Genomic DNA, 27720 nt, shown 5'->3' with positions numbered 1-27720 from the left:
AAGCTCAGCCCGCGGGCTCGGTCCCAGTTCCCGCCAGCCTTGAGGAGGACTTGCCAGACGACTCGGGCCAGGTGGGAGGCCAGGCCAGGTGGGTGGCCGGGCCTGGGGAGATCCCGACTGGCCCAGGACAGTCGAAGTCTGGGGGTAGGGCGAGAGGCAGAGAGGAGCGCTAGGACTTAGGCTCCCCCGCTGCAGAGATGGCGATCAGAGCTCAGGGCGTGGGGGAGGACAGCGTTGGCTTTGGCGTGGGCAGCGCGTAGCGGGACAGGGCTCTGGGCAGAAGCGGGCCTCCCAAGTGGCTTCCAGGGAACCCAAGGCTGCAGAATCCAGCACAATTCCATCCGAGCTGCGAGAGCACCCTCCAGAGGGCAAGGCTGCTGGTGCCGCACCCGCATCGCCATCCGGTGGCGTCCTTCGGGGTCCAGCAGCTCTCCGCTGCACAGGGAGGCTGTGCTTGACAGGAAACCTTCTCGCACTTGGTGGTTTACTTGGAGAAGTGCCTGTGCCTGCTGCAGATCCCTGACTTTTCCCTGCAGGAGATCAACTTATCTGATGAGTTGCATACCCATTACTCCTGCTGCTCAGCCACCAGAGATCTTCAGGCTCTCAGGTATCCTGCTTTTCTCCTTGTCCTCCTGCTGACTCTTCCCCGAGACCCACACCGAGCTCTTTGCAAAGCACCGTTCTAAGATGGCACCGCGGGTCGGCGTTAGCTCAAGCAGTTACTTCCTAAGATGGCACCGACAAGCCAACTCGCGAGCAGGCAGGCCCCCAGCCTAGTGCTGGTGCTGGAGGTCAACAAGTAGGCTCAGCTTTTTCGTGACCATGAGCACTTCCTCAAGTGCAAGGAGCTGCTGCGACTGGAGCTCTGCAAAAGTCACTTGTGCCCATGGCCCAGCCCAGCCCTGGGACTTTGGTTTGACTGGTAGACTTCCTGGGCAAGAAGGAACAGACCCACCTCTGCCACTGCCTGGACAACACAAAGAAGTTTGAATATAGCAACAAGTACAAGAGGGAAGTGCTCTGGGTAGGTGTCCCCAAGCATGGGACTGGGAGGCTGCCTGGAGGTAGGGTGCCTCTTGGATGGGGAGCTCTGATCACCAAAAACTGGGGCCTGTGCTTCTGCCTGTTCCCACGTCTCTTGGGTTCATTTAAACGTTATGTTGGTGATGTTAGACCCCTTAGGTTTTTGAGGAAGGCCATTCTATCTGGCTTGCCATCCCCAGGACATGCTTAAGCAGGAGGAAGGTACAGGCCTGGTCATAGCCACTGTCCCAATAGACCTAGCTTCCCTCAAAATTCAGGGTGAGATTGGCTGAACCCAAGCTGTGAGCAACAGTCCCAGTCCCATGCTTCGGGACACCTACCCAGGGCACTTCCCTCTTGTACTTGTTGCTATATTCAAACTTCTTTGTGTTGTCCAGCCTCAGGCCCAGGTCTCCATAGGACACCTAGTGAACCTTCCAGATCTGAATGAGGAACCAATTTCTGCCCTTACCCTACAAATCTCCCAAACTTACAGATAGTAGAGCTGCCCTTAGTGCTTGGAAATTAGCCTGGTTTGGTTACCAGATCCCGTGTTTCAATTCTTCGAAGTTTTGGGACACAAACCCAGCCCAAATCCTGGTGTTAGAGCTGCAGTGGCAGGAACTGAGACTTGGAGACTAGAACCATGTGTTCATCTTTGTGGGCCTGTCAGAGAAACAATCTGAATTCCACCTGCCCCAGGCCCTGGGTGTTGGATTTGCTGAGGCTTTGCGGTTTGCTTGGGATGAGCCCCTTTCCTCCTCTCCCTCTCTGAAGTGCAGAAGGCCTAGGAATGGAGGGAGACTGTGCAGGCACTGTGGTCTCTAGTGAGGCTCCATGGGCTCTGTTTTGGGCACCTCTGGGATTACCATGACAAAACCATTTCCTGGGACCCACAAAATCTTTGTTTCATCCATCCCCAGTGTTTGTAAACTTTTAACTATCCAAACTTATTAAATTGCACACCGAGAATGCTGCATTGGCTCAAATGTTCTTGAAAGGCCAAATTAATTCAACTATGGCATCAAACTTCTTCTCAGTCCCTGAGTAGATGTTGCAGCTTGACTGTCTCTGGGCATCCCTCAGCAGGGAGTGCCAGAGTCCTGGGACAGGGACTGTGAATAGGGACTGTCACCGTGCTGCAGGTTACTCTGTCCCATTGCAGCAGCCCTTGTGGTTTGCAGTGCGCATGTCCTCAGGCTCAAGGAAAGCCCAGCCCTGCTGAGTTAGAAAGCAGGATTGTTCCCAGAGCCCTGTCACAGGAAAGAGGCCAGGACCAGTTCCTCTACTGTCTTTTTAGGGGTATTAAAAACTGCTCCGCCTTGTTCATACTATCCTTGCAGTGACCCATTTATTGAGTTAAAAGAAATCTTCCATGGATGACAAGATGAGTAAGTGACTCGGGCTTCAAGGCCTGTGTAGCTGCCCTTCCCTGGCAGTGATAGCCTCTACTGGGTTCCTGTACCTTCTCCGATCCTGCGTGCTTTCCCGCTGAGGGCCGTGAGGGCCATCTGGCCTTTGTGGAACACTACCAGCCTGTGTGTCCTGCTTTGCTCTCCTTTTGTGCCACTATTCCCTTGGCTCCATGCTCCTGAAATTAGAGTTTTGGCCATGTAGTCCCCTCTACATGCTACTGGACAGATGTGTCCTCCTCTGTGTATATAACAGGAGTATAAGCTGGTATCAGCCAGGTACGGTGTGGGCCTGGGTGACCTACTTATCCTAGGAAGAGACCTTTGGAGGCCCTACTACTGCTGTTTTCTCCCACTTGCCTCTTGACAAAATAGTTTTGATTTTTTTTTCAGTACTAGAGATTGAACTGAGGGGCTTTGGACTCAGACATACCACAAAACTTTTTTTTTTTTTTAAATTTTGCAATGGGGTCTAACTAAGTTGCCTGGGCTGGGCTCAAACTTGCAATCATTCTGCTTCATCTTCTAGAGTACAGGAATGCAGCACTGTGCCTGGCTATAAACTCTGATTTCTTTACTACATCAATAGAACCTTTTAATAGTTTTGACTTGTGCAGGAAAAGAAAAGGAAGAACAAAGAATGTACTGGAGGTCTCCGCTGGAGACACTGTTCCCACCAGAACTTCAGGCTCTGCAGCATGAGCAGAAATGCCTTTGGGTGTCTGTGGAGGCAACAGATCACCTGCCAGCAGACAGGGTCTGTGATTCTCTGAGCTGTCAATGGAGGAGGTCTTTGATTGCCATGGGTCCCTAATGCCCTCCTTATCTTTGACAGGCCTGGTGCATGGAGGCCTGGCTGAGGAGGTGTGGTGATGGTTCATTCCTGAGGGACTGGGCTTCCAGCTTTGGACCTGAAGACGCCACACGTCAGCAGTGCTGTGACAATGTAGGGGGCGATGGTCTTCTGTGATGCCTTCTCCTTGCCCTGGGGGTGCCATGGAAGTGTCCACTGCTGTCTAGTAGACATCATGCTCAGCTTTCTGCAGTTGTAGCTTCAAAGAACACATAGGATTCCTGGGTGCTCGGTGAGTCACACCTAGGAAGCCCCATGACTGTTGTCCAGGTGTCTTGCAGTGAGGTGCTCTGACTGTAGAAATTCACAGTGTTGGCCTCACATTCCCACTCTGTCTCACTGGCTGTGTGACCTTAAGCAAGTCATTTAACCTCTCTGTGCCTCACTTTCTTTATGTGTAAATAGGAAGCTAATGCTTTATTGATCCTCGCTGTTCCATGTGGAGTGTCACAGGTGGGGTATGGATGGGTCATTTTGCTGCTGATAGCATGATGTAGACAGGAGCCTGTGAGCTTTCCCCATTATCTATCTTCTCCAGCCTGATTGGTCTTGCCCTTCCTCTCAGGTTGCCTGATAACTCTGGGACTTCATACATTCACTTTTTTGTTATAATAGATTGCTATCTGTCCCAAGGGGAAATGGATGAGAGCAGAGTGAGCTGTAGTGTGGCATGTTGCCTGGGACACAGCTCCTGTCACACAGGGGGCTACAGGGCCTCCTTTGGGCCAGAGCAAGACCTGGTGCTTGTGTGTTCAAGAAATAGGCTTTGGGTTCTCACTGCCTGTAAGTTTGACCATTTTTATGACTTCTGATTTGGGTTGACTTAGATTGTTGTAGTTCTGTCCTTCAGAGCCTAGGACCGCAGAGGGGTCACTTGTGTAGAATCACTACTGTTCTTGAGGCCTGTCATATTTTAGACTATGGGCTGATGGTCCCATGACCTGGATTGCCTGAATTCCTCAAGTTGGAGGATATCTACCTGTGTCCCTTCAGCAAAATCTTAATGACTTTTTTTTTAAATACTCATAATTTTAATGGTTGATAGCTTCTGGTTGGCTCCGAATGGGACAGTTACACAATATTACTTAAAGACCCTCAAGCGTGTTCACACTCCCTCAGCAGCGTTGGCTTCTATCCACAGTCCACTGCCTAGTTAAGACTTCCATAGCCTCAGACCCCCTCCAGGGTTATGGAAATCACATTTTTTGTAATAAGCTGAAAAAAAAAACCCTTGGTACACCCATAATCTGTGTTCGTTTTAAAAAATAACAAATATTAAACCAAACACCTTCCCAGGCTCCGCTGCCTCACAGAGCAAAAGTGTTACTGCAGCAATTCAAATCCTTTGTGTCCTCTTGTCTCTTGCAGGCTGTGTGTTTCTGTTCCTCTCCAGGTTCACTGGAGTCATACAGCATAGAGTTCATAAATCTTCTCTACACAGTACACCAAGGCAGCCAGTGCTATCGTGTTGTGCACTCTCTTTCTGTGCAGGCCATCCTTCCGGACCAGCACCACTGGGGTAGAGGAGGTGAGTGTGTGCAGAGGCAGTCGAGACAGTTTATAGGCATCATACTCCACTTGGTACTTGCAGCAAGGGTCAGACTGCCAGGAGATCCCATAGAGGGTGCAGCAGGCCAAGCTCAACACACCAGCAGGCAGGGAGATGTAGTGGGAATAATCTAAGGGAAGTGCCAATGGGGTGAAGACGCAGGCTGTGCCAGCCAGCACAGCCGTCTTATGTAGGCAGTTGCCCACGGTGATCCAGCGTGCTGTCTCATCACCAATTCGGGTGGGCTCAATGACAATGTACTTGTATTGGGCTTCCAGGGCCTGGTCCAGCTCATACTCAAACTGGTCCTGGGCATTCTCACCATTGTAGATCTCGTGCACCATGTAGCAGTCTGTGGCTGACAAGGTTACCCTTCCCACCAACACTGTATCAGAGTTCCAATTGTTCTAAGTCCTTGCCAACTTTGTTTCTTCTTAACAACCATGCTAATGGGTATGAGGTCCTCTTCACATGGTGGTGACCTTTAAAATTTTTCTTCTTTTTCATTTCTTTCCTGCTCTGTACTTTCCTAGATGCGCAAGCGTGCCTCAAAGATGCCAGCAGGACAAGTGGCAATCTGTATGATGTGCTCGCTGCCAGTATGCTGAATTCAGGACAAGAATTCAAGTTACAGCTCAGAGTCTGATGTTCTTCATTACAAATACTGTTGAGTCCCTCTCTCGGGCGCTGACGCTGCTGCTGCCCAGGCCCAGACGCCTCCATCCCCACGTGGCCATCTTGGAGACACGGCTCGCCCCTTAATGACTTTTAAGTAGTTTCGTAGAGTGTAAGGAATGAGCTGAGTTGGACAAGAGAGCATTTTCTCCGGGCGCATATGGGCTCAGGTGAAAATTGTTCAGAATGAGGCGAATTATGCTTTCTTCATTTGAATCAGCTGAGTCTTCATTCAGGGAGCATTGCATCCACACATGGCCTGGCAGTGGAGTCATTGACTGGGCACACTTATGGCATAGCGTAAGTCCCCAGCCTCCCTGCTTCTGCTTGCCTCCACCGAGTTTGGGGCAGAGCAAGAGAATGACTTCAGAGATGAAGTCATGGCGCAAGCGCAGCTTCTCAGCTAGCTGTGTGGCGTCAAGTGCCTCAGGGTGTCTGCCTCCAGCCTGCTCTGGCATCTTCAAGATCACTGTGATCTATGATTCCCATGGGAGGAAAATGTGCCTGCCCTGCCACTTTTGTGGGAGCTGCTTCCTTGACCACACTGAGGCCACTATTGGGGTGGGTTTGAGAAGGAGCTGGGGAGCACACTGAGAGTAGCTATGGGACACAGCAAGCAAGAACAGTTCTGAAAGAGCATGGTGCAGCACTTCTACCAAGATGTGCACATTGTGATCCTCCTGGATGGTAGGCCTGACATGCCTGGTTTTCACTGCCTGCCATCCTGGATAGAGGAATCCAAAAAGCATTGGCTAGTGAATGCTGTACCACAGATTCTCGTTGGAAATAAATGTGATTGGAGAAGTGCCATTCAGGTGCCCACAGACTTGGCACAAAAATTTGCTGGCACACACAGCATGACTTTGTTTGAAACTTCTGCCAAAAACCCCAATGCGGATGACCTTGCGGAAGCTACATTTCTGACCTTGGCTCAGGAGATTAAGAGCTACAAACCATTCATCCTTAGTCAACCCCTGAAAAGGGAAATATCCTGGAACTGAAGCAAAGCCTATGATGACATGCTGGCGCTGAATGAATACTATCTAATTCTGACTAAAGAAAACTTGTGAAATATGACCATTGGATTCTTGAGAACTACAGAGCTGTTGTGTTATTGGGGATTAAACCCAGGTCCTTCACACTAAGCTGAATCCCCAGCCCTTATTTTATGTTTATTTTTTGAAGCAGGATCTCACCAAGCACTGAGCTGTCCAGGCTGAGCTCCAATTTATGGTCCTCCTGCCTCAGCCTCCCAGAGTGCTGGGACGACAGGAGTGTTTCACCATGTCCAACTGGTACTTGTCAGGTTCTCTCCTACTTTCCAGCAGGATAGGAAATCTTAGTTGCTACTGCTCAGGCATGTTCAGATTAAATGCTGTTTCTTCCTGTGACCAGGTTAACGTTTTTAAATTTAGACAGGATCTTCCTGTATAGTTCAGGCTGGCCTCAGATTCATAGAGATCCTCCTACCTCAACCCCAAGTGCTGGGATTACAGGCATGCTCCACCATTTCTAGCCTGTAACAGTCAACTTTTATGCAACATTCTCTCGAAATTTTTCTTCAATTTACTCCTTTCAATTTCTCTACTAATTTTTAGATGTTTTATGGTCTTGTTTTCTTAATTTGTGTTTTGTCTTCTCTACCAAGCCAGCTGCCTTTTTAGTGAATTTAGAAAATTCTGTGTTTTCTAATTCTGGTCTTCTGTGCATTTTTTAAGCATGTAGACATAGGGTGGGATGGCAGGAGTTTGCTTACACTACTATCAACAAATCAGGAGATTCTCGATGCTAAATATAACCACAGATGTTCCATGAGAGGGGACTAACATACCAATGTCTTCTAAAAGGAGATGTTAGCTTTCATACTAATGTTAGAGCAATATGACTCCAGAAAATTTCGAAAAGGGGGAGTACTAGGATCTGGGAAGGGAGAAGGATTTTTTTTTTTTTTGCTCCAATGCCTGCAGGGCAGGTGTGGCTGGCTTGAGTTGTGGGGATCGAACCACAGCAATCTGAGCCTGACTGCTTTGTTGAAGCAGCCACTTAAAGAACTGAGCTAAAGGGCAGGCCCCCAAGGATCTGGGAGGGAGACTTCCAAGGGATTGATGGGTCTAGCATGCTGTGTGGGGGCCATCAGCCCAGTGAAGTAAAACGCTGGCCATCAAGGGAAAACAGGCCCTCAGTGAGGCTCATGTGACAGTCAAAGGCTGAGGCTCTGGTCAGGTCCCTGTAAGGTAGGTAAGAATGTGCCCCTTTGCTCTATAGGATCTAGGGGAGATGAGAGGCTGTGAGACCCAGCTCAGTGAGGGAAGTCACAAGCAGGAAGGTTCACATTCAAAGCAGGTATAGCCACTGCTTTTGACCCAGCAGGAGACTCAGATTGGGAGTCAGCTTCCTCTACTGAACCAGTCCAGTGTGACACACAGCAGTTAAGAGAGTTAACTCTTGGGCGAGCAAGATAGCTCAGCAGACTAAGCACCTGCTTAAGCAAATGCAGGGACCAGAGTTCAATCCCTAGCACCACATGCCATACCAGCCCTGTACCCGGGGGCGCACTGAGCCAGCCACTTAGACTGGGCATGGTGTCACACATCTGTAATCCCAGCACTAGAGAGGCTGAAAACAAATCTAAGCTACGTAGTGAGACCCTGTACCAAATACATAAATTAAAACAAAAAAGAAGTAACTCTTGGCACTTAATTCAAGTGATTTGTAATGTCCTGAGTTCTAAAAAAGTTCAGCCCTTCAGGCTCACAGAATGTCCACCTACCCATCAGAAAAGTTCACTAAGAGGCAGCTGATAATGAACAGAGGCTAGGGAACATGGCTACAAAGTAGGGCTTCCTGTTCTCCCTCAGAGGAGCTTTCTCTGGAGAAAAGATTCATGGTTTAGATCAGGAACTAAGGCTAGTGGCTGCAGACTAGGATATGACTTGGATACTTCCAGTGACTGGGACATCCCCTCCAGGACATAAGTCTTCCAGAGGAAACCTTGGGCAAGCAGAAGGATTGGGAAAATAGAAAATATGAGGCTCTTGGGACAAGGTTCTAGGGCATAAGCTGGAGAACTGAGATGTTCAGGAAGTCATATCCCTAAGGAACCAACTACATCCCTATCCCAGGTCCATCATCTGTGCTGTTTGACTCTGATAATAGAATTTACATTCTCTAAATTTCAGGATTTTTAATGTAAAATGTGAGTTGCAGCCTTTACTCTGCCTCAGTGCTGTTGTGGGGTCACAGAATAACACTGTTCCCCATGAGCTATAGAACATCATCCTATGTAAAGGATAAAGAGTAGATTTCCATCCTGCCCTGCACTAGCCCCATCTTTGTGTTCATCTACCACCAAGTGTCTGGTCGATTTTCCCAGACATTGAACATCTGGGGCACTGTAACGGTTGATACACTGTGTCAACTTGAGAATGGAGAAATTTACAAGCTTAACTAAGTGACTCAGCAGGAGGCCAGGGCCCTCACCTTGTAGACATTCCAAGCTTGTGGAAGAGAAGGGCTGGGAGATGCTGTTGGAGATGCACTGGGTAGCGGACATACAGTATAAGGGAAGAAAAGAGGCTTGCTTCTCCCCATCTTCCCTCTTGCTGCTTTTGCTGTCTTCTGTCACCTTAAACTGTTGTCCCAGTGCCACACTGCCCTGCCTTGGAGCCAGCTGACTATAGACTGAAACCTCCACAAACTGTGAGCTAAATAAAGCTTTCTTTCTTGAACTTTGGGTATTTTCTCTCAGCAATGGAGAATACAGTAACCAAGACAGGCACTTATGAAACACTAATCTTCTCTTCACCTGCATTTAATATTTTTAGTAACATTCTTATAGGCCAGATTAGTATGTCCACATCTTTTGACAGAGAACTGAGACACTGGGATCTATTTAACTTCCACGGGGTACAGATGGTTTCTAAGTACAAGATGAGCCCATGCTCCAAGTCCCTGGGCTCCTAGTCTGTGTTCTCCCTGCCTTTGATGTGTTATCACAGTACAAGCATTTGCCTACGCCATAGACTGTAGGCTTTTAAATATACACCACAGTGCAAGATGTTCCTAAAGACCAACTCTCCAGGTGGCTTTGCTGCCCAAATGATGAGAGAGAAGATTAAAAGTTTGAACTGTGAAAAATTCAAAATTCTAATTTCTATGTCAAAAAAAATATATATATATTCTACTATTATTATTATTATAACTGTAGTCACCGACATCAATAAGACACCACTAGAAGATAGTCGTACTGTTAGATCATGACATTGTCTTTCCCAACTATACTATTGTTCTACACACAATTTCTGTGAGAGCTACAGATTTTTCACCAATGAGTGAGATGGCTCAGTATTTACCTTTCTATATTTGTTTTATTTCACTAAAAATTGTGTCCCCCCAGCCCATCTGCATTGTTGCACCTGATAAAATTGTTCTCTCCTTAAAAACACATAACACATAAATGCCTAAGGTGTTGAATATGCTGTCATTCTAGTTTACACAAGTATCAACACATCATATCTCCCCAAAATTTGTAAAATTATTATGGGTCAATAAATAAAAAGTTTGAACAGTAATTGTCCTTAATTTATGATGTTCTGCAGCAAGATGTCGATAACTTAAAAAATTTAAAATAATTTTGAAAAAAGATGTTACTAGCTATCGCTAGTAACACTTTTCTCTGGGGCAAATCTTGACTCCAAGACACAGGAAGAGCAGCAGTTCCTGGGCGATCAAGAAAGACAACCTCCTGCTGTTCACAAGCAGCTCAAAAAAAAAAAAATGACTCCTGCTGCCCACCTAAAGGTGTGCTCCAAAGAGGGGGACAGTGAAGGGTCTGTGGAAATGTAGTCATTAAGTACATTCCAGAGCAGTGATTATGCTTTACAATTTAAGTTTTGTAAACATCTCTTATTCAAGTGCTTACCTTTGACCTGAGCATTACCTGACATAGAAATCTTCCTGCAACTATGATGCCAGATATGGAATTATTAGGACATAAGATAAAGAACAATTTTAGATGAACAAAAAAGTTGGAACACATGGTGCAGAGAGGTCTAGAATCTCTTCCCTCTCCCCATCTAGTGCCTTTAAAAAAAAAATAACATGTTAGTGGAATATATTTGCTACAGTCATAGAACCAATATAGGCATTGTTATTTACTACTGTCTAGAACTTGAGTTGAGGTTCATTTACTGTCACACAGTTCTGTTGGGGCTCAACAAATGATTCATGTCAATTATCACTATCACAAAACAATTTCTGTGCCCTAAATATTCACTCTGCTTCATCTATTTATTCTTAGATCTAATGTGCAAGCTCCCATCCCCAAAGAAATGTCATCAAGACCTCATACTTCCTCATTCAGGCTTTCTCACCACTGCTGAGTGAAGTCCAGTAACTTTCAATTCTGAGCCACCCCCAGGCCCTCAAAGGAATAGAATAAGACATGTCGCTCATCTTCTTCCTGAGCTTCAGAGGTTGTCCAAAAGAAGACCCCAAACACAAATTATGGACACAACAATGGCTAGGCAATACCTTTGAGGAACCAGGCACCCATACCTGACAGGCAGTCCTAGGAGCTGAGAAAGCAAGCTTTCTCTGCTGCTATATAGACAAGGGGAGCTCTGATGTGGCCACCGTCTCTGACGCTGGGTTTTTGTGTCACTGCACAAAATTGGCAAAACGAGGTGGTTCTCCAGAACATTCCCCACACATTGAGGAGTGAGTCCTTGGCCTTCTGGTCTATAGCATGCCATGCAGCCCTTCTGCTCTCCCCCCCTGCCTGCCTCAGGGACTGTTTGCCCACTGCTGCCCCTGCATTGCCAAGTGAATGTACCACGAGAAGATACAAAAAGGAGCAGAACTCCCTGCATCCAGAAGCTCTCCTAGAATCTGCTGGAATGGATACCTCTGTGTATCACTGTCTGGGAGAAAGCGTGGGCTCCCTTACCCCACATTCCAAAGATCCCCTTTCACTCTGTGACATCAGCTCAGGCTCCTTGCTGACCCTTGCTTGCTTCCTCCCAGCCCATCAGGTATGACATCAGGAGAGGGATTCCTGCACTGTCGCTCCTGCTCCTATGATCCTTTCCACTTTGTCTGCAAGCCCATGTAGGTTTTTCCCTCTGAATTCAGGGCACACAGGCTCTTTGTATCTCAGGACTTCAACTAGAGTAGCAACAGCTGCCAGTTCTGCCTTTTCAACTATCTTGTGTATGGAAGATAAGACCCTGCTCCTACCTTTGTAGGATCTAGGAGGTATGAGGAAGGTCATGAGCAGAAAAATGAACACTCAGACCAGATGCGACAGCTGTCCTCAGCCAGTCTAACTGCTCAAGTCAGTGACTCAGGTCTGTGATCAGCAGACCTGAGGCTATGCCTATTCCTTCCACTGAACCACAAACACCAAGAGGTTGTTTTGCCTCCATTAACTGGCATGAATGGTCCATTAAAAGCTGATCATTTGAATCCACACTAATTTGTTATAGTGGTACCATGTGAGTTGCTGATGTGGAAAGGTCTGCTTATTTAGGGACTAAGCAGCCCACCAGTACTTCAGGGACTCACCGAAGAAGTGCTATGTGAAGACACTGAGGGAGGAGTGGCTACCTTTCAGGAAAATGGTATTTAGCCCTTGTCAGGACTGAAATGAAGCAACAGGAGGCTGGTTAGCTTCCTGCCCTTCTCCTGGTTTGGAAAGCTCTGTAAGTTATTGTCTGCACTCTTAACCTAGGGACAACATTAAAAAAAAAAAAACCTTTGGAAATGAATTGAGGAACGAACATTATGGCACATCTGGAAAATTGTCCAGGGACTCCTCAAGTTCTGGGGTCTCTATCCCAAGAGACCCAACTACATTTTCTGCCTGAGGTCCATCATCCCTCCGTGTGTGTGTGTGTGTGTGTGTGTGTGTGTGTGTGTCTCTGGACAAGTCACTTCACAGACTAAGAACTGTGAGGTAAAGGCCTCCCTTCTCCGCCCACATGACAGGGCCACAAGCACTTCTCTGGAGCTACAAAGTCTCACACCAGGCACAGGCTAGGAAGTAGCCTTTCTTTCCAGTGACTGTAATTACGCAATTCCCTCCCTAGAGGCAACAACCCACATGTGGCTGGCTCATTCCTCCAGACATTTAAAATGTGAATACATACGTGTCCTTATGAAGCACAAGTCAGTTTTACTAAGCCTTATCTTTACTCCCTTATGTTCAGCTCCACAACACAGGGTGGAGAAGCAAGACCCATGTACATTTCAGTACCACAGAGCAGGGGGCCCAGGACACTGGGATGATGTGCCTTTCCCCCATTCATGTGGCTTCCAAGTGGCATCTGAGCAGGTAGCAGCCTTAGGGTTTGGGGCACTCCACTGTCTCAATAGAGCAGTGACTCCACAGGCAGCTAAGTCTGACTTTGATTCAGCTGCTTCGGATTGGTGTATAAGAAGCTGCAATCTTTTACAGGTGGAGTGAACAACCTCCTCTGACCTTTGTGCTGAACTGGTAGTTCCTTGCAAATTTCCAAGGAAAGGCCGCATTCGCCTTGCCTCAGATGCCAGCCAACACTCACTGGATGCAAAATTTGGAGTGGAGTCTTACATCCTCAAAGCAATTGGGCCCAGTCCTCTAGTGGGTGACAATGGAACAAAACAACAACTTATCAAACTGATCAGTCAAACATCATGATCTGTCTCCTTCAACCAGCCTTCTGTGGACATCCATCATAACGGCATGGGATTCATCTCCTGAACTCATCTCTACAATCATCCATATTATTCCTTCTTCAAAATAATTTTTCTGAACATATTAAGAGAAAAATAAAGAACAGAAGTGGGACCCAAGAAAAGATTACTGATGATTTCCCATGGCCAACTGTCACCAGCATGTATAAAACTTTTTCCTATCTTGAATGTATTTGTCAGGCTCATGGTCAAGGATACAAAAAATATAGGCCATAAAGCATTCACATACAGAAGATACCAGGAAAAGGGTCTTTGGCCAAGGGAATCAACTGCCAGAAGAGGTTCTGCAGCCTGGAAGTGAAATAGAGTTTTAATATCTGTGTACAGTGCTGCAGGTCAACTTCTACAGGACTAACTTTTTAAATCCAACCGTGAGTGACAGAGTATTTGCCTTCTGAGCCCGACTTACTGCATTTAAAACAGTGTCCTCCAGGCCCATCTATGCAATGGCACATGGTGCAATTGTTCTCACCACAAAAGCATAAATATTTGAGGCTTGGATATGTTCTCACTCCACAAGTACTCAGTTAACAAACATAATGTAAACGCTAAAAAATATGTACTATAATTATGTGTCAATTTTTAAAGTTTAGGGCTGGGGAGATAGCTCAGTGGCATAAGCACCTGCCTGGCAAGCACAAGGTCCTGAGTTTGATCCCTGGTGCTAAAAAAAAATCCGTCCTTCAATTTTTAAAGTTTGAACTGTAAGTTATTACTCTTATTTAACCTATGGTTTTCTGTCACACAATAGCAACAGCTGTCTCTGTTGTAACACACTTCCTAGGACTTTGACTCTCAGATATATCAAGAACAGTTTACAGGAGATCGAGATAAGGAGGGTGTCAAAAAGTGCCACCCTATCAGATGATGACAAAGAAGCCATGCACCTTCAGTCATTATATGCATTCCAGCAAGCTCGGGGTGGCACCTGTACTCTCATCCTTAGTGGTTGTTACCTCTAGAGTTCCCAGGATAAGGGCAGGAGGACACACGGTGCTGATGCCACACTTGCCCCTAGTGCAGAAGCTACTCAGGCAGGAGCCCAGGTTCCCAGCAATTCCCCTCTGCTGTGCAGGAACCCAGCCATAAATTGTACCCCACAGATTTGGATCAGAACCAAGGGGAAAAGAACCCCTGCCCTGCTCTCCAACTCATCTGCCTCATTTACAAGTCTCCACAGGCAAGTTCAGGGTGCAGATCCATGGCCTTGTCACACCCCATTTCATCCTTCCTCTCCACAGCCTCCCCTGCTTGGGTGCACAAGTTCCCATCCTCACTGGCATGCTCTGTGCATACTCATCTATTCTTTGCACAATATTCCAAAGCTACATCCATTCCCTCAGAAGCCCAAGCTCAAGTAGAATGCTCAGAGATCCTTGTGTTTCCAAGGATCCCAGCTTACCTGGCTACAAGTGTCAGAAATTCACTGGGCAAGCCTTGCCCCTCAACCAATGTCCATGACAGGGCAGATTATCCTGGAGAGTAAGGTCCATTGGCAATGACTACCACTGAAATGTAGTATGCCTTTTCATGTTTACACCTTCTAGGTACTATTTCCCCCTCATTAGGTGGCTCTTAGCTGGACAACCAAAAGTTCTATTTCACATTTCTCCTCCCCTTCTAATCTCCTTTGCCTATTCCACTTGTCCCCTGTCCACACCAAGTCATGCACCCAACTATTTCATGAGCAACATCATCAATGTGCAGACAAGTAACTGTGTGTGCTCCTAGCTTCCCCCAGCCCCAGGTCTTGTGGACTGGCTCCCTCAGAACAAAGCAGATGGGAAAAATCACCGAATGCTCCAGGAAGGTAGATTTTTCTGTCTGAAATAAACATATTGCTTTTGTACTTTCTTTTCTAATTAGATGAAATTATGAACATCTGAGCATCTGTATTATAGATTATGTGAGAAATGTGGATTTACCTAGATCCAATTGGACCACTTTGAAGCTTTTTTATCATAGACAAATTCTTTAAGGTAATTTCAAGGCAGAATTTTAAAATGACAGCATCATTATAAACTGTCTAGTAATAAGCCTTTGCTCAGCAGAATGCTTTTCTCTTTGGAGAACACAACAAAATAGATTGGAGGAGATCTCCAATCCCAGTGAAATGTTCATGTCTCTTAGCATGAATAGGTTTGCACTGTTCTTGTCATTGGGCTTCCTTGACTCCAATCTAGTTTTCTAAAGCACCAAATGAACAAAACCTGTGCACATATGACACACTGTGGTCTGATCTTCCCAGAGCTATCCCTACACACGTACAGGAAGATGAAAGAACAGTTGAAAATGGTGTGTAATATGGAATTGCTCCCTTGGTGATTGACAAGGAACAAGACATCACCCCTTTACAACCTGCAGCACTCATGGGAGCCCAAGACCCCTGCATAGGGCAGACTGTGGTCAGAGCCTGGAAGAAAGGAGGATAGATATGGCTGAGGGGGAGGAAGACTTCATAGTCATGGAGCAGCAGGACCCTGAGAAGTCTGCATTCAGGCCATTGGTGGTCCATGGATATCTATGTTCCTTCATGCCCGGACCTGGAGTTCTACAGAGAAGTCTTAATGTCAGGAGTTCTAAAACTGAAGTAAGAACTCACTAAATTCTTCCTGCTGGACAACATGTCATGAGCAATTTTCCTCCACCCATGTTCTCTGCCATGCTGCTTCTGTCTGAAGCCAGCTGTCAGGCAAGAATTGGGGACTATTGAAACTGAAGAGGTCCACTGCACAACCTGGCTGCATGCCTGCACTGCCAACTGGTCAACTCAGACCACATGGTCCACTCAGCCCTGCCCCTCATCTGGGAGGAGAGTTTCGTGGAGGAGTTGGTCAGTGACTTCATCCAGGACAGTATATTTGCAGCAGAAGCATGGGCAAAATGGGCTCTACAAAAGACTGAGCAACTTTATCCAAGAATTATTGCAATCCATGTAAAGAATTTGGCCAAGGTCTTCAAAAGTCAAGCATTCTCACAGTCTGTCCCCCATTAACCTTTTCCCCAAGGTCAGAGCTGGCACAGATGGATGACCCATGAAACATGATATTTTGAAAGACAGATTTCGAACAACAACAAAAAATGTACCATGACATCAAATAAATTTAGAATGTCAGTATAGGATAATTGAGTACACAAACCCTGGAGCCAACATGCCCAGTTCAAATCCCAAATCCAACACTTACTAAGTAAACACCAAGAAGAACGACACTTAACCTCTATGCTTTAGTTTCCCCTTCTGTACAGGGGATAACAACAGTATCTTCTTCATTGTGTTGTGAGGAACATAAGGATATGTTACAGCTCTCAGATAAAACCAATCACATGGTAAGAAAGGCTATGTAAGTGTTTCTTATTACAGTGAATATATTGTTATGAAACCACTAAACAACCTTTGTAACTACAAAACTTTAGTTACAAAGTTTTCAGGGCACTAGCAGTCTGCAGGCCATTCCCATGCTGTTTCCTATTCAGATGGCTTTGTCCTAGTGGCCTTTCCTTTGTGCATCACATGATAATAATAATTCCACAAATATGAGATCTTTATAAAGACCTGAAGTCCATAACAGTAAGGGACAAAGTTGTCAAATAAATAACACATGGTATGATGTACACGTACAAAGTATCTGGAACTGCAGAAGAGTAGGAAAAGGATGAAAAGAGGAAAAAACTGTGTCTTTCTATTAATACTTCAGGAACTGAAAAGGCCACGATATTATGTCAGTAATACAGTACAAAAGTGACAAGGAGTCATCAGTTCCTGCCCTTCTGCTGAACAGTGGGTAGTAAACAATCCTCTGAATACCTCCCCACAACATTCAGATTATAGCAGAAAATTGGCTTCCCCATCTGTACCTCTGAGCTGATCTCCTCTTATCACAGCTCGATTTGGTCATTGTCCCCATCCTGTCCCCCAGTTAATTCTGATATGCATATGCAAATATGTCCACCTTGTCACAATTCAGTAAAATCATTTAAAGTCACAGAAAGGCAAAGAAACACTGCCCAAAGCTTCTGGCCCTCTCATATGCTTACTAGAGTCACAGGAACTTCTGCTACTCTGACTTAAAATTCTAGAAAAAGAGTAAGACAAAAATATGATCCTATGGGACTGGTGAGATGGCTCAGTGGTCTAAAGCATCTACTTAGAACAAGCTTAGCAAAGCACAGGGACCACGGTTCAACCCCCAGCACCACATGCCAGCCAGCCCCGCCCCCTGATGGGCTGAGCTGGCCACACACACACACACACACACACACACAAATAAATAAATAAAATTTTAAAAAAATATGATCCTGGATGGGAAAAATATTTTTATTGAGGAGAGATGTATTAAAATAAAGAACAGATTAGATTGAATGTGAAATTTAACCTTTTGATGAGACTGACAATTTTAGGTGTTTTATGTGACTTATCAAATAATTTTAATCCTGTGTAATCTTTAGCTAAACTTCCTGCCATTGAAGAGAGGAATCTAGAAGTATCCCATTCTGTGGTGGCCCTTAACTATTTCAAAGAACAGAATAACAGGCTGCTGGTCTCCTTCCTGGGAATCAAGGATTATCCAGGAAAAGATGCCATGTACGAAGTATTAGATGCGACAATGGCCAGACATTACTTTAAGGAACCATACACCCATACCTCACAGGCAGTCCTAGGTACTGAGAAAGAAGCTTCTGCTGCCATATAGGCAAGCGGAACTCTGATGTGGCCACTGTCTCTGAAGCTGGGTTTTTGTGTCACTGTACAAGTCTGGGAAGAGTGGATTGTTCTTCAGCACATTCACTACATAATGAGGAGCAAGTCTTTGGCTCTCTGGTCTGCAGCACCATCCAGCCTCCAACTCTGTTCCCCTGCCTGCCTCAGGGACTCCTTGCCCACAGCTGCCCCCAAACTGCCCAGCCCAGATGCAAAGCACAGGAGACACAGGAAGGAAACGCCTATCTATCTTGTTTTCTGGAATCTGCTGGAGTACATGCCTCTGTGCTTGTGTTGCCCTTCTTTCCTCCTCAGAGGCCCTGCCAGGCATCTCTTCCCATTTCCTGGCCTCAGCTCACACTCCTTGCTGATCCTTGCTCCCTCCCAGATCCAGGCAAGGATGGCATCAGGAGAGGAACTTCTGCTTTGCTGCTCCTTCAGCTGAGTGGTCCTTTCCCTTCTTGTTTGCAAGACCATGGAAGGTCCAGTCCATTCTTAATGCAGGGGACCAAGGCCCTTTGCCATCTAGGGCCTTGACCAGAGCAACAGCAGCTCCCAGTTCTGCATTCCCAGCTGCACCTAGTACCTCCAAAACGGACTTGCCCATCCCAGTGCGTGAGTGCCTTGTCGTCCCTTCTCAGATGTACTTTCATCCTTCAGTCCAAGTGGCCCATCCCCTGTCTGATGATTGCTGCCTCTGCCATCAGTGCCAGTACCTCAGCCAGCACACTGGCAAGCTGGCTTCACAGTCAGTGTCTGACTTGAATGTCACCCCATGGACACCACTAACCCTCCCCCCTTTCCCCTCCTGGACTCTTCTTCTGGCTCCAGTGGGAGCTGCTTCTTTGTGCCTAGACCATTCTTTTTTTTTATTTTTTTTTCTTTTCAAAGTTTTATTGATAAACATATAGCAATGAGACAGTTTCAAATCAAATCGAAAGTACAGTTTCAACAAATAATACATTGCATATATTCTTCTTAGTGGTTAATTGCTGTACAACATGCAGACTTGTGATCCTACTTACAAACACCATTAGAAAAAATCATTCTATTCATTAAGAGAATGCAACTATATATCTATCCCAACCACTTTGAATACACAGATACAAAATGGACATTCATAGTTATACCCCAATTTTTTTTAAGTTCCGTTGTTGAATATTATAGGTGTGTAAACTCAGCAAAATATTCTAAAAGAGTACAGAAGCCCATAATAGCATTGAGTCTTCTGTTTAATTGGCAATGTCAGAAATTATTGACGTGAGTCCCCCACAGCTCAACATAACAACATGGCTTTACTTCCTATATTTCATCTTCATACTTTTCTACTGGATGGTTAAGACCAAGGTAAAGCAGAACCTATGCAACAAGAGTTGTAGCTTTTTGGTTTGAGAAGGTCAGTGAAATGCCCTCAGGATTTATCCTGAGATCCTGTACCTCAGATTGTAGAACCTTTGTCAGTGCAGCCATGTGGATGAGTCACGGCCATTGCTTGGCCAATGTGCTCTCTGTGAAAGCCTGAGAGAGTGTCTTCTCCTCATGTGACTCTCCTTAGGCACACTCCACGTCATCGATCGATTTCCTCGCCTAGACCATTCTGATGTTGCCCTCAACACTGACAGCAAAAGTCAGCCATAGAGGCCTAGAGGTTCTACCAGCCAATCCTATATTCTAAACATCTTATTTGTCCTTGTGCCACCATTCAGCCCTTATTTGAGGACCCTGGTTGATAGCAGCACACAACCCCCTGTCTAAAAGTACTCCCCACTTCCCGCTCATTGTTGGCATGGGGGGGGGCAGGAAAAGTATGCTGGTGACCCAAGGGCCCCTCACTTATTGCAGCTATGAAGTACCAGCACCTTGAGAGGGCAATGGAGAGACAAGGACTCCAGGGGCCCGAGGATGCCAACACAGACACAGGCACACCCAGGGTCCAACTTTTCAGCCACCTTTGACTCTCTTGTCTTTTCCCAAAGCTATCTTGCTCCTGTTAATGCAAAGCATTCACTGCAGTTCACTCATGAGGAACTGAACACAAAGCAAAGAATGTCAATCTGGATGTAATTTGTTTCCTCTTTCATGACATTTTTCATGGACATATTCATCTATTATTCATGAGTTTCTGTCCACAGACTATACCCCTTGGCAGGAGCAGCACTCAGGCCTTGGAGTCCCTTGCACCTGAGCCCTAGAGAGTTTGGGGGCCTACTCCTGCTTCTAGAGTGGGGAGCCTTCAGACCCTGTACTCTCTCCATAGTCAATTCATCCTCCCTCACCTCCAAGTCTCCCCAGTGACCCCAAAACTGTGTCTGTGTTGCATATTCATGTACTGACACTGGTGTGGACTGCAACCTCCTGCTTGTTCTCCCCCTTAGTTTAAATTAGCTGCCAGTACCTACCTAATCCTGGCTTTGATTCAGGTAGGGAACAAGAAAAGAGAAGTGCCCTTTCCTCTCTTTCATCCTCCTCCTCCTTCTCTTCCTTCTCTTCCTCCTCCTCCTCCTTCTCTTCCTCCTCCTCCTCCTCTTGCTTCTTCCTTCCTTGCTTTCCAACAGGAGGGCTCTATCTGGCTTCAAATTTATATATTCTGACTCTTGTCTTTTTTTTCTCCATCCTCACACTGTCCTCACCCTGGGAACCTCATGAGCCGTGCAAGATATGGCATTTGGATTTTGATCATAGACAAAGAGAATGAGGAAGTATGTGGGATAGCAAAGAACACTGAATGGCCTATCTGTGTGTCAGAGCATGCTGTCCAGCTGTATCATGGACCTAGATCCAGACAAGGAGTAGGTTCCATCTCTCAAGAATCTGAGGCTGAGACCTGTGGCAGTGATACCTCGGAAACTGCTCCACAGCTGATAGAAAAAGATGGGGCTAGACCCAACCTGGGAGCAAGTAAAGAAATTGACCAAGGGTACCCAGGAGACAGTAACCAAAATCTGGGGAAAGGTCTAAGTAGGTGACAGATTGTATAGAGACAACTGAGCTGGAGCTTACATGAAAGAAAGGGACCCAAAAATTGCCAGAATTCTTAAGACAAAGTAAAATATGTCACAAATTTCTTCAGTGCCATCCCATTAAAGGTCAACAAGTTAGGTAAAAGCTTCTTATGTATTAGATAGAGATGACTGATTATTATGTCACAAAAATATCATGATTGTCATGTTACAATATTACCTATGATTTTTATTTTAATTTTTTAATAAAATTATATAATTGCTGCCTGTAAAAAAAGAAAAAGAAAAAGAACAAATGACAAAGAAATGCAACTTGAAAAAAGATTATCAACACCTCCCTGTGGCCATTTGCCACCAATATGTAAACAGTTATTTCAATCTTTGCCAGGATTATACCTCAAGAAGAACATGTCGTAAACATTTAAATATAGAATACACCAGAAAAAATGACCTATGGCCAAGAAATAAAATTTTCCTGTATCAGTAGAGGTTCTGCAGCCTGGAAATGGGCATTTGGCAACACCAGAGGAACCAGGGAACCCCTCCTCCCTTTAACCACTCCATTTCAGGTTCTGTGCACTCAGAAGCTGCTACAGTCAGTAGCTACTGCAGTTTGCACAATAGGGACATAGTTTGGGGCAGGAGGACATGAGCAGGAAGGTGCCAGCTCAGAAGATACCAGCCACTACCCAGTCTTAGTACATTGTAAAGAAATGTACCAAGGTCAGAATAAGAAAATACAAGACTTCATTGAGGTCAGAGTACACTAACAAGGGGACAGTGAGCAGATAGGTGTCCGAGAGAGGCATTTTAATGTCAGCGTGAGAGTCTGCGGTTTTTATAGGAATTTCATGATGTCTGAAGTGGTCTAGGCAGAAAATAAAGATATTTCAGGAATTTTTTTTTCACAGGTCACTTTGTTCTTGTTGATCTTTCAGAAATATCTTTGCTGTATCTAAAGATGTACATTAAAGTTGCAAAATGGCAAGGATTTTTACACAGGCCTCCAAGAAAGCCCTTAAAATTTGGATATCTGTATACTTTATCTTTTAGAGAAGATGGATTATAGTTCATGGAGAGGAATATATACAATAAGAGAAAGTCAAAGAATTACGGTGAATGTTTAGTACACTATAGTGGCTGTACCAATGTCCTGAATAAATTCAAAATAAATTTATTTTTGACTTTTGACTTTGGAGAAGAGCCAAAAGTCACACAGTGCCACACCCACTGAATAAGGTAGATGAGCACACACTATCATGGTCATAGGAACCTGCCTGTCCTCTGGGTGGCACTCAGCAGCATTCAGCATATTTTTTTTATCATATCTTATAAAGACTCAGGAGGACTCCCACAATTGCTTCAGAAAGTGTCAAGAGCAGCAGTGTGTTTAAAGCAAGAGGGAGTATTTTGAGGGAATCAGGGCCAATGTATCTTTTATTATAATAAGGTTTTTTTTTTAAGAAAACACTGTATTTCTTGATCAATCCTTGTAAGTCTTCTATTTATTTTTATCTTTTGCTGTTTCTAGTCATTATCAGTGTAGTGCCAGCAGGGCAGGGCATGATTCTGTCAGCAAACAAGTCAGCTGCTGGGGGTTTTAACCCATTTGTCACTACAAGAGCTGTACTCTGTAGAGACACTAGACCTGCCCTAAACTGTCCCAAATACCAGCCCAGGAGGCCACTTTCTCAGTTTGCCAGGCTTAACTTCTCTGCTCATCTTCTAGGTTTAGTCATCCTGGGGGAAGCTCTTTATGCAACTGTTGGATTGGCAGTTGGTTTGGAAAGTTCTGATTCTGAGGCAGTTGGAAGTTAAGCAGGTTACTGGTCCTTCAGGGTGATCTCCAACAGTTAGTGAGGAGGGAAAGGGAAAATTGGAGTATCCTGGGCTTGCAGGGGGCTTTGCCTATGGGTTCAATGATTGAAATGCAAAGTTATGCACCTAGGCCATTCTCTGGAGAAGGCCTTCCTTCAGCCCACTAACTGCCTCCCTCTAGCCACCTTGGAACAGAAGGATTTGAGGAAAAAAAATGAGATAGGTCCTAGGTCTTGTATCCAGGGCATGATCTAGTGGTGTCAGGGATTCAGGATTCCCTAAACCCCAGCTACATTACCTGGTTTAGATTCTTTACTGTTCAGGGATGCAACTCTGTGCAAGTCACCTCATCTCTTTAAACTTTGCTGAGCTTATCTATAAAATAGAAGTCACACCCCCTGAACAGGCTATAGCATTGTTTCCATAAGTAGGAGCATTAGACCCATGCCAGAATGAAATGGGTAAGATCCATCTTCCCTGCCTTGTCATTTTCCATCTCCCCTTTCTGGGACCCTGAGGACCATTCTTTCACACATGTAATCACTGGGCACTTGTGTAGGTGCCAATTGTGAAGAGCCAGACCCACATGTGGACGGAACATTAACATTAAAATATGGCTAGATAGGCATATTGGTGGACACATGTAATCTCAGCATTCAGGAGGCTGAGACAGGAAGATCACCAAGTGTTGAGTCTAGTAAGGGCTACATAGTGAGTTCAAGGCTAGCCAGACTATGAGCAAGAAGCTATCTCTAAAACAAACAAACAAAATACCATAAAATATGGCTAGTACAACTAGTGACTAAACTTTTAGTTAAATTTGGTGTTAATTAATTTGAATTTAAAGACTCCCAAGTGGCTAATAACAACTGTAATGGATGGTATACACATAGATCTACGTAACCTTTTGTTGAGAAGCAGCAGTGTTCTCTCAAATGCTGACATGGATTGGGCAAGTTTTTTCTCTTCTGTTTTTGGAAACAGATGGCCTATACCATTCATACTTTTTTGAAGGCTAAGGATATAAAAATGAAGAAGACAGGTTTCTTCCCAAAAAATCTTACATTGTAACGTGGGGGAGAAACAACGGTCAGTAAATGAGTTCATCAGAGGTAAAACATGTGGCCACAAAGGCAAATAATCATGGCCAAGCACTGGAGGATCTCTAGCATGCCCTGAGCCATGAGAAATGAATTGGCATTTCTAGATGAATAAATAAAGACACCGGTTACTGAGCAAACTACATATCCTCAAAATTTATATGTTGGGGCTGGGGAGATGGCTCAGTGGAATAAGTGCTTCCCTGGCAAGCGCAAGGGCCTGAGTTCAATCCTCAGTTCCGCAAAAAAGTAAATAAATAAAAAATTATATGTTGAAGTTCTAACCCCCATGACCTTAGAATGGGATTTCTTTTTAGAAATAAAATTATTACACATGAAATTTGTGAAGACAAAGTCATATTAGAGTAAGATTGACCTCATAGCCCATAAACAGTGGCCCTACCAGCCTGTTCATTGTAGACTTCTACCTCAGGACTTTGAGAAAATTCACTCTTCTTCTTGAAGCTGCTTCACCTCCAACACTTTGTTGTAGCAATAGCTACACACTAATGTATGCTCCAGATCAAGGAAGGAAGACTGTTAAGCAAAAGAGAGAGACTAGGATATGTATTACAGTTCTGTTTCGTGACTACATAAAGAGTTTTAGGGAGCTGGTGAGATGGCTCAGTGGTCTGAAGCACCTACTTAGAACAAGCTTAGCCAAGCACAGGGACCACGGTTCAGTCCCCCAGCACCACATGCCAGCCACCCCGCCCCCCTGGTGGGCTGAGCTGGCCACACACACACACACACACACACACACACTTAAATAAATAGAGTTTTAGGAAGAAAATAGCATAAGCATGAGATTGGATATGTTTTATAAATATTGTTCTAATCTTAAAACAAAAACTAAATATGTAATAATATTTAGACTAAACTTACATTTATTTTGTTTTTTTAAATTACTTTTCTGGGGCTGGTGAGATGGCTCAGTGGTCTAAAGCACCTACTTAGAACAAGCTTAGCCAAGCACAGGGACCGCGGTTCAGTCCCCCAGCACCACATGCCAGCCACCCCGCCCCTGGTGGGCTGAGCTGGCCACACACATACACACACAAATAAATAAATAAATAAATTTTTAAAATAAAATAAAAATAAATAAATTACTTTTCTGATAAAAATGTGTAATGAATTAAAAAATAAATGTACTTATCTCAAATCAATTGGATGAAAATTTTTATTTATTAAACTTGTATCCCTAGAACAACATATTTAAACCAGTAAGTAATAGCCCAAGGAGGAAATACACATGTGAGAAATACATTTCCAGTACCCTATGGATAACTTTGGAGAAGAAATCAATGAGCAAAAGCTGGGTGGGAGCCCCACACTGGGATCTCTGTTCATCCTGATAGGACAGCACCAAAATGTCCAGCCCCTTAAAAAGAAAGAAGTACTACCAAAGTTATCCCTGAAAGCTACCATTGCCCTGATTACAAAACCAGACAAAGATCCAATCAAAAAAGCATAGCACAGACCAATCTGTTTACTGAATACAAATGCAAAAATTCAAGGGTACTGTGAAACAATGCAGTGAATCACCTAGAAGAGGTCATATCTCATGACCAAGTAAGATTTAATCCCAGAGATGCAGAAATGGTTCAGTGTGTGCAAATCACTAAATGTAATGCTTCACAGCCCAGGTGTGATGGTGCCCTGCTGGAACTCCAGCACTGAGGAGGTTGAGGATAAGGGCCCTTGCCAGTTCCAGAGTAGCCTGCTGTCAAAGGAGGTGAAGGAGCAAATGGATGCGGATCAGCTCAGGAACACATGCTACTCGGTCCCACTGTCCACTAACATGAAAGAGTGGCAGTGGCCTCTTACAGAATGAGGGAAAGTACCTGTTTCCTACCCTGCAGCATTCTGTGGCTCAGGAAGCCTGTCTCTGCCACCTTCTGGACCATTCTGGCAATGTGTGACTCTTACAGTTGTGTAGGCAATATGCTACTTTCCGCTCCTCACCCCATGCAACCACGACTCGGATTTCTGACAGTGTTATTAGTCTATATTTTCTGAAATTTCATATAAGGCCGGGGGGATAACTCAGTAGAATAAGCGCTTGCCTGGCAAGCACAAAGGCCTGAGTTCAATCCCCAGTTCTGCCAAAAAAAAAAAAAAAAAAAAAAAAAAGAGTGAAATTTCATATAAATGGAAGTGTGTAGCTCGCCTTTGCCCCCTGCCCGATCTTCACTCCATATAATCGATTTGAGATTTATCCACATCCTTGAGGAAACCAGAGTTGCCCCCTTTTCATTGCTGGTGTTCCAGCATACAAATGCCATATAACATTTCTCCATTCACCTGTTCTCAATCTCCTGATCTTTAGCACATTTTCAGTCAGTTTTACTATATTTTATTTGTAAATAAAAACTTAAAAATGACTTCTTACAAATAGCAAAAATAACACAAAAGGAAACAATGACATAAGACTATGCAATGGTCAAGATGGCTAAAATTAAAGTGACCATCCCAAATGTGGATGAGGATAAGCAACAAACGAAACTCTCAGACATTGCTGATGGGAATGAAAATAGTACCCGTACTTCCTTAGGCTGTTACAAAGAAATGATCAACATCCATGTATAGTCCTTAGAGAGTCCTACTTTCACCTCTGTTTGATGAAATATCTAGAAGTGGAAAGGCCAAGGCAACTTCCTGATGCATGTTTCACTTTTTAAGAAACCTCCAAATTTACTGTCTTATTTACATCCTGCCCCTTTTTCCCTCCATCCCTCCCACTTTGCCTTCCTCCCTTCATTTCTTCCCTCCCTGCTTCCTTCCTTCCAGTGAGCTCCCACTATGTTGCCCACACTGACCTCACATGGGACCCTCTTGCCTCAACCTCCCACACAATGCATTTTTAAAATACTCACAATGTAGCCCGTGACCTGATTTGCTCACTAGTGTTGTAGGCTTTTACAGACTTGGACCTCCTGCACAGGTAATTATGTCAACTGCTGATAGACAGTTTTTATTTTTTTATATAAGTACTAAATGTTTTGTTCGAAGGTTTTTAACATGAAAAAGGTACAGAAATAGAGATAGCATTAGAATGACGAAGGCAGTATTCCACATGACAAAAATCAAAAGAAAATAATTTGTACAGTAAATTTATCAGCACTGAGCAAGGTACTTGAAATTAAATCTAGGCAGCATATACATAAAATAATCTGATCACAGTATTTTGCAAAAAAACAAAATTATTGCCTAGAACACCAAAACACCAACGGTTCTGGCAGTAAACTGCTTTATTCCATTTTGAGAGAACTTCTGTACAGCATGAAAAGAACGGGCATGAAAAGAACTGTCTTCAGAAAGACAGTTAAAAACATATTTGTAGGGCCTGAGCTCAATCCCTGGGTCCAAAAAAAAAAAATTTGTAATGCAATTGTGCACAAAATATACACAGTAAATCTTATTTTAAAAATTTAAAAACACAAGACCACCCTGAATAAAAGTTAAAACCTCATCAAAGAAAAGTGCCCATCATATAGTGTATAGCATTGTTAGAAAACTGATAAGATTTTGTGGGGATGAAGCAGGAAAGATCAAACAGGCCTTCATTCAAAAATTGTTCATCGAATGTTCATAGAGTTGTTAAATTGCTGTTCATAAGATTGTAAATTCCACCTTAAAATTGTATACCAACGATATACTTTCTACTACTTAACTGGAGAACAAAAGAATAACTTAAGAAAGTATTTCTCAAAATCGGGGCCAAAGGCCCAAAAGAATTCTAACGTGAGCTGAGTGTTAAACATTTTTTTTTCTTTTCAAAGTTTTATTGATAAACATAAAGCAATGAGACAGTTTCAAATCAAATCGAAAGTACAGTTTCAACAAATAATACACTGCATATATTCTTCTTAGTGGTTAATTGCTGTACAACAT

At 44.4% G+C, this 27720-nt stretch overlaps 1 protein-coding gene and 1 pseudogene across 1 annotated transcript; one reads left to right on the top strand and one right to left on the bottom strand.

The window, feature by feature from the left end:
- Nucleotides 1–4695: 4695 nt before the first annotated feature.
- On the bottom strand, nucleotides 4696–5577 carry LOC101577750 (transmembrane protein 11, mitochondrial-like). Its single transcript, XM_004623643.1, has 2 exons — nucleotides 5519–5577; nucleotides 4696–5215 (listed from the first exon to the last, which is right to left on the bottom strand). The coding sequence occupies exons 1-2, from the start codon at nucleotides 5575–5577 to the stop codon at nucleotides 4696–4698; spliced, it is 579 nt and encodes a 192-aa protein (XP_004623700.1).
- Nucleotides 5578–5875: 298 nt separating this feature from the next.
- On the top strand, nucleotides 5876–6516 carry LOC105742060 (annotated as a pseudogene).
- The last annotated feature ends 21204 nt before the right edge of the window (nucleotides 6517–27720 follow it).

This window comes from Octodon degus, unplaced genomic scaffold (assembly GCF_000260255.1).
Source record: "Octodon degus isolate 3935 unplaced genomic scaffold, OctDeg1.0 scaffold00003, whole genome shotgun sequence".
NCBI lineage: Eukaryota > Metazoa > Chordata > Mammalia > Rodentia > Octodontidae > Octodon > Octodon degus.
Note: the sequence above shows the minus strand (reverse complement) of the source record. Positions and strands in the feature narration are given on the sequence as shown.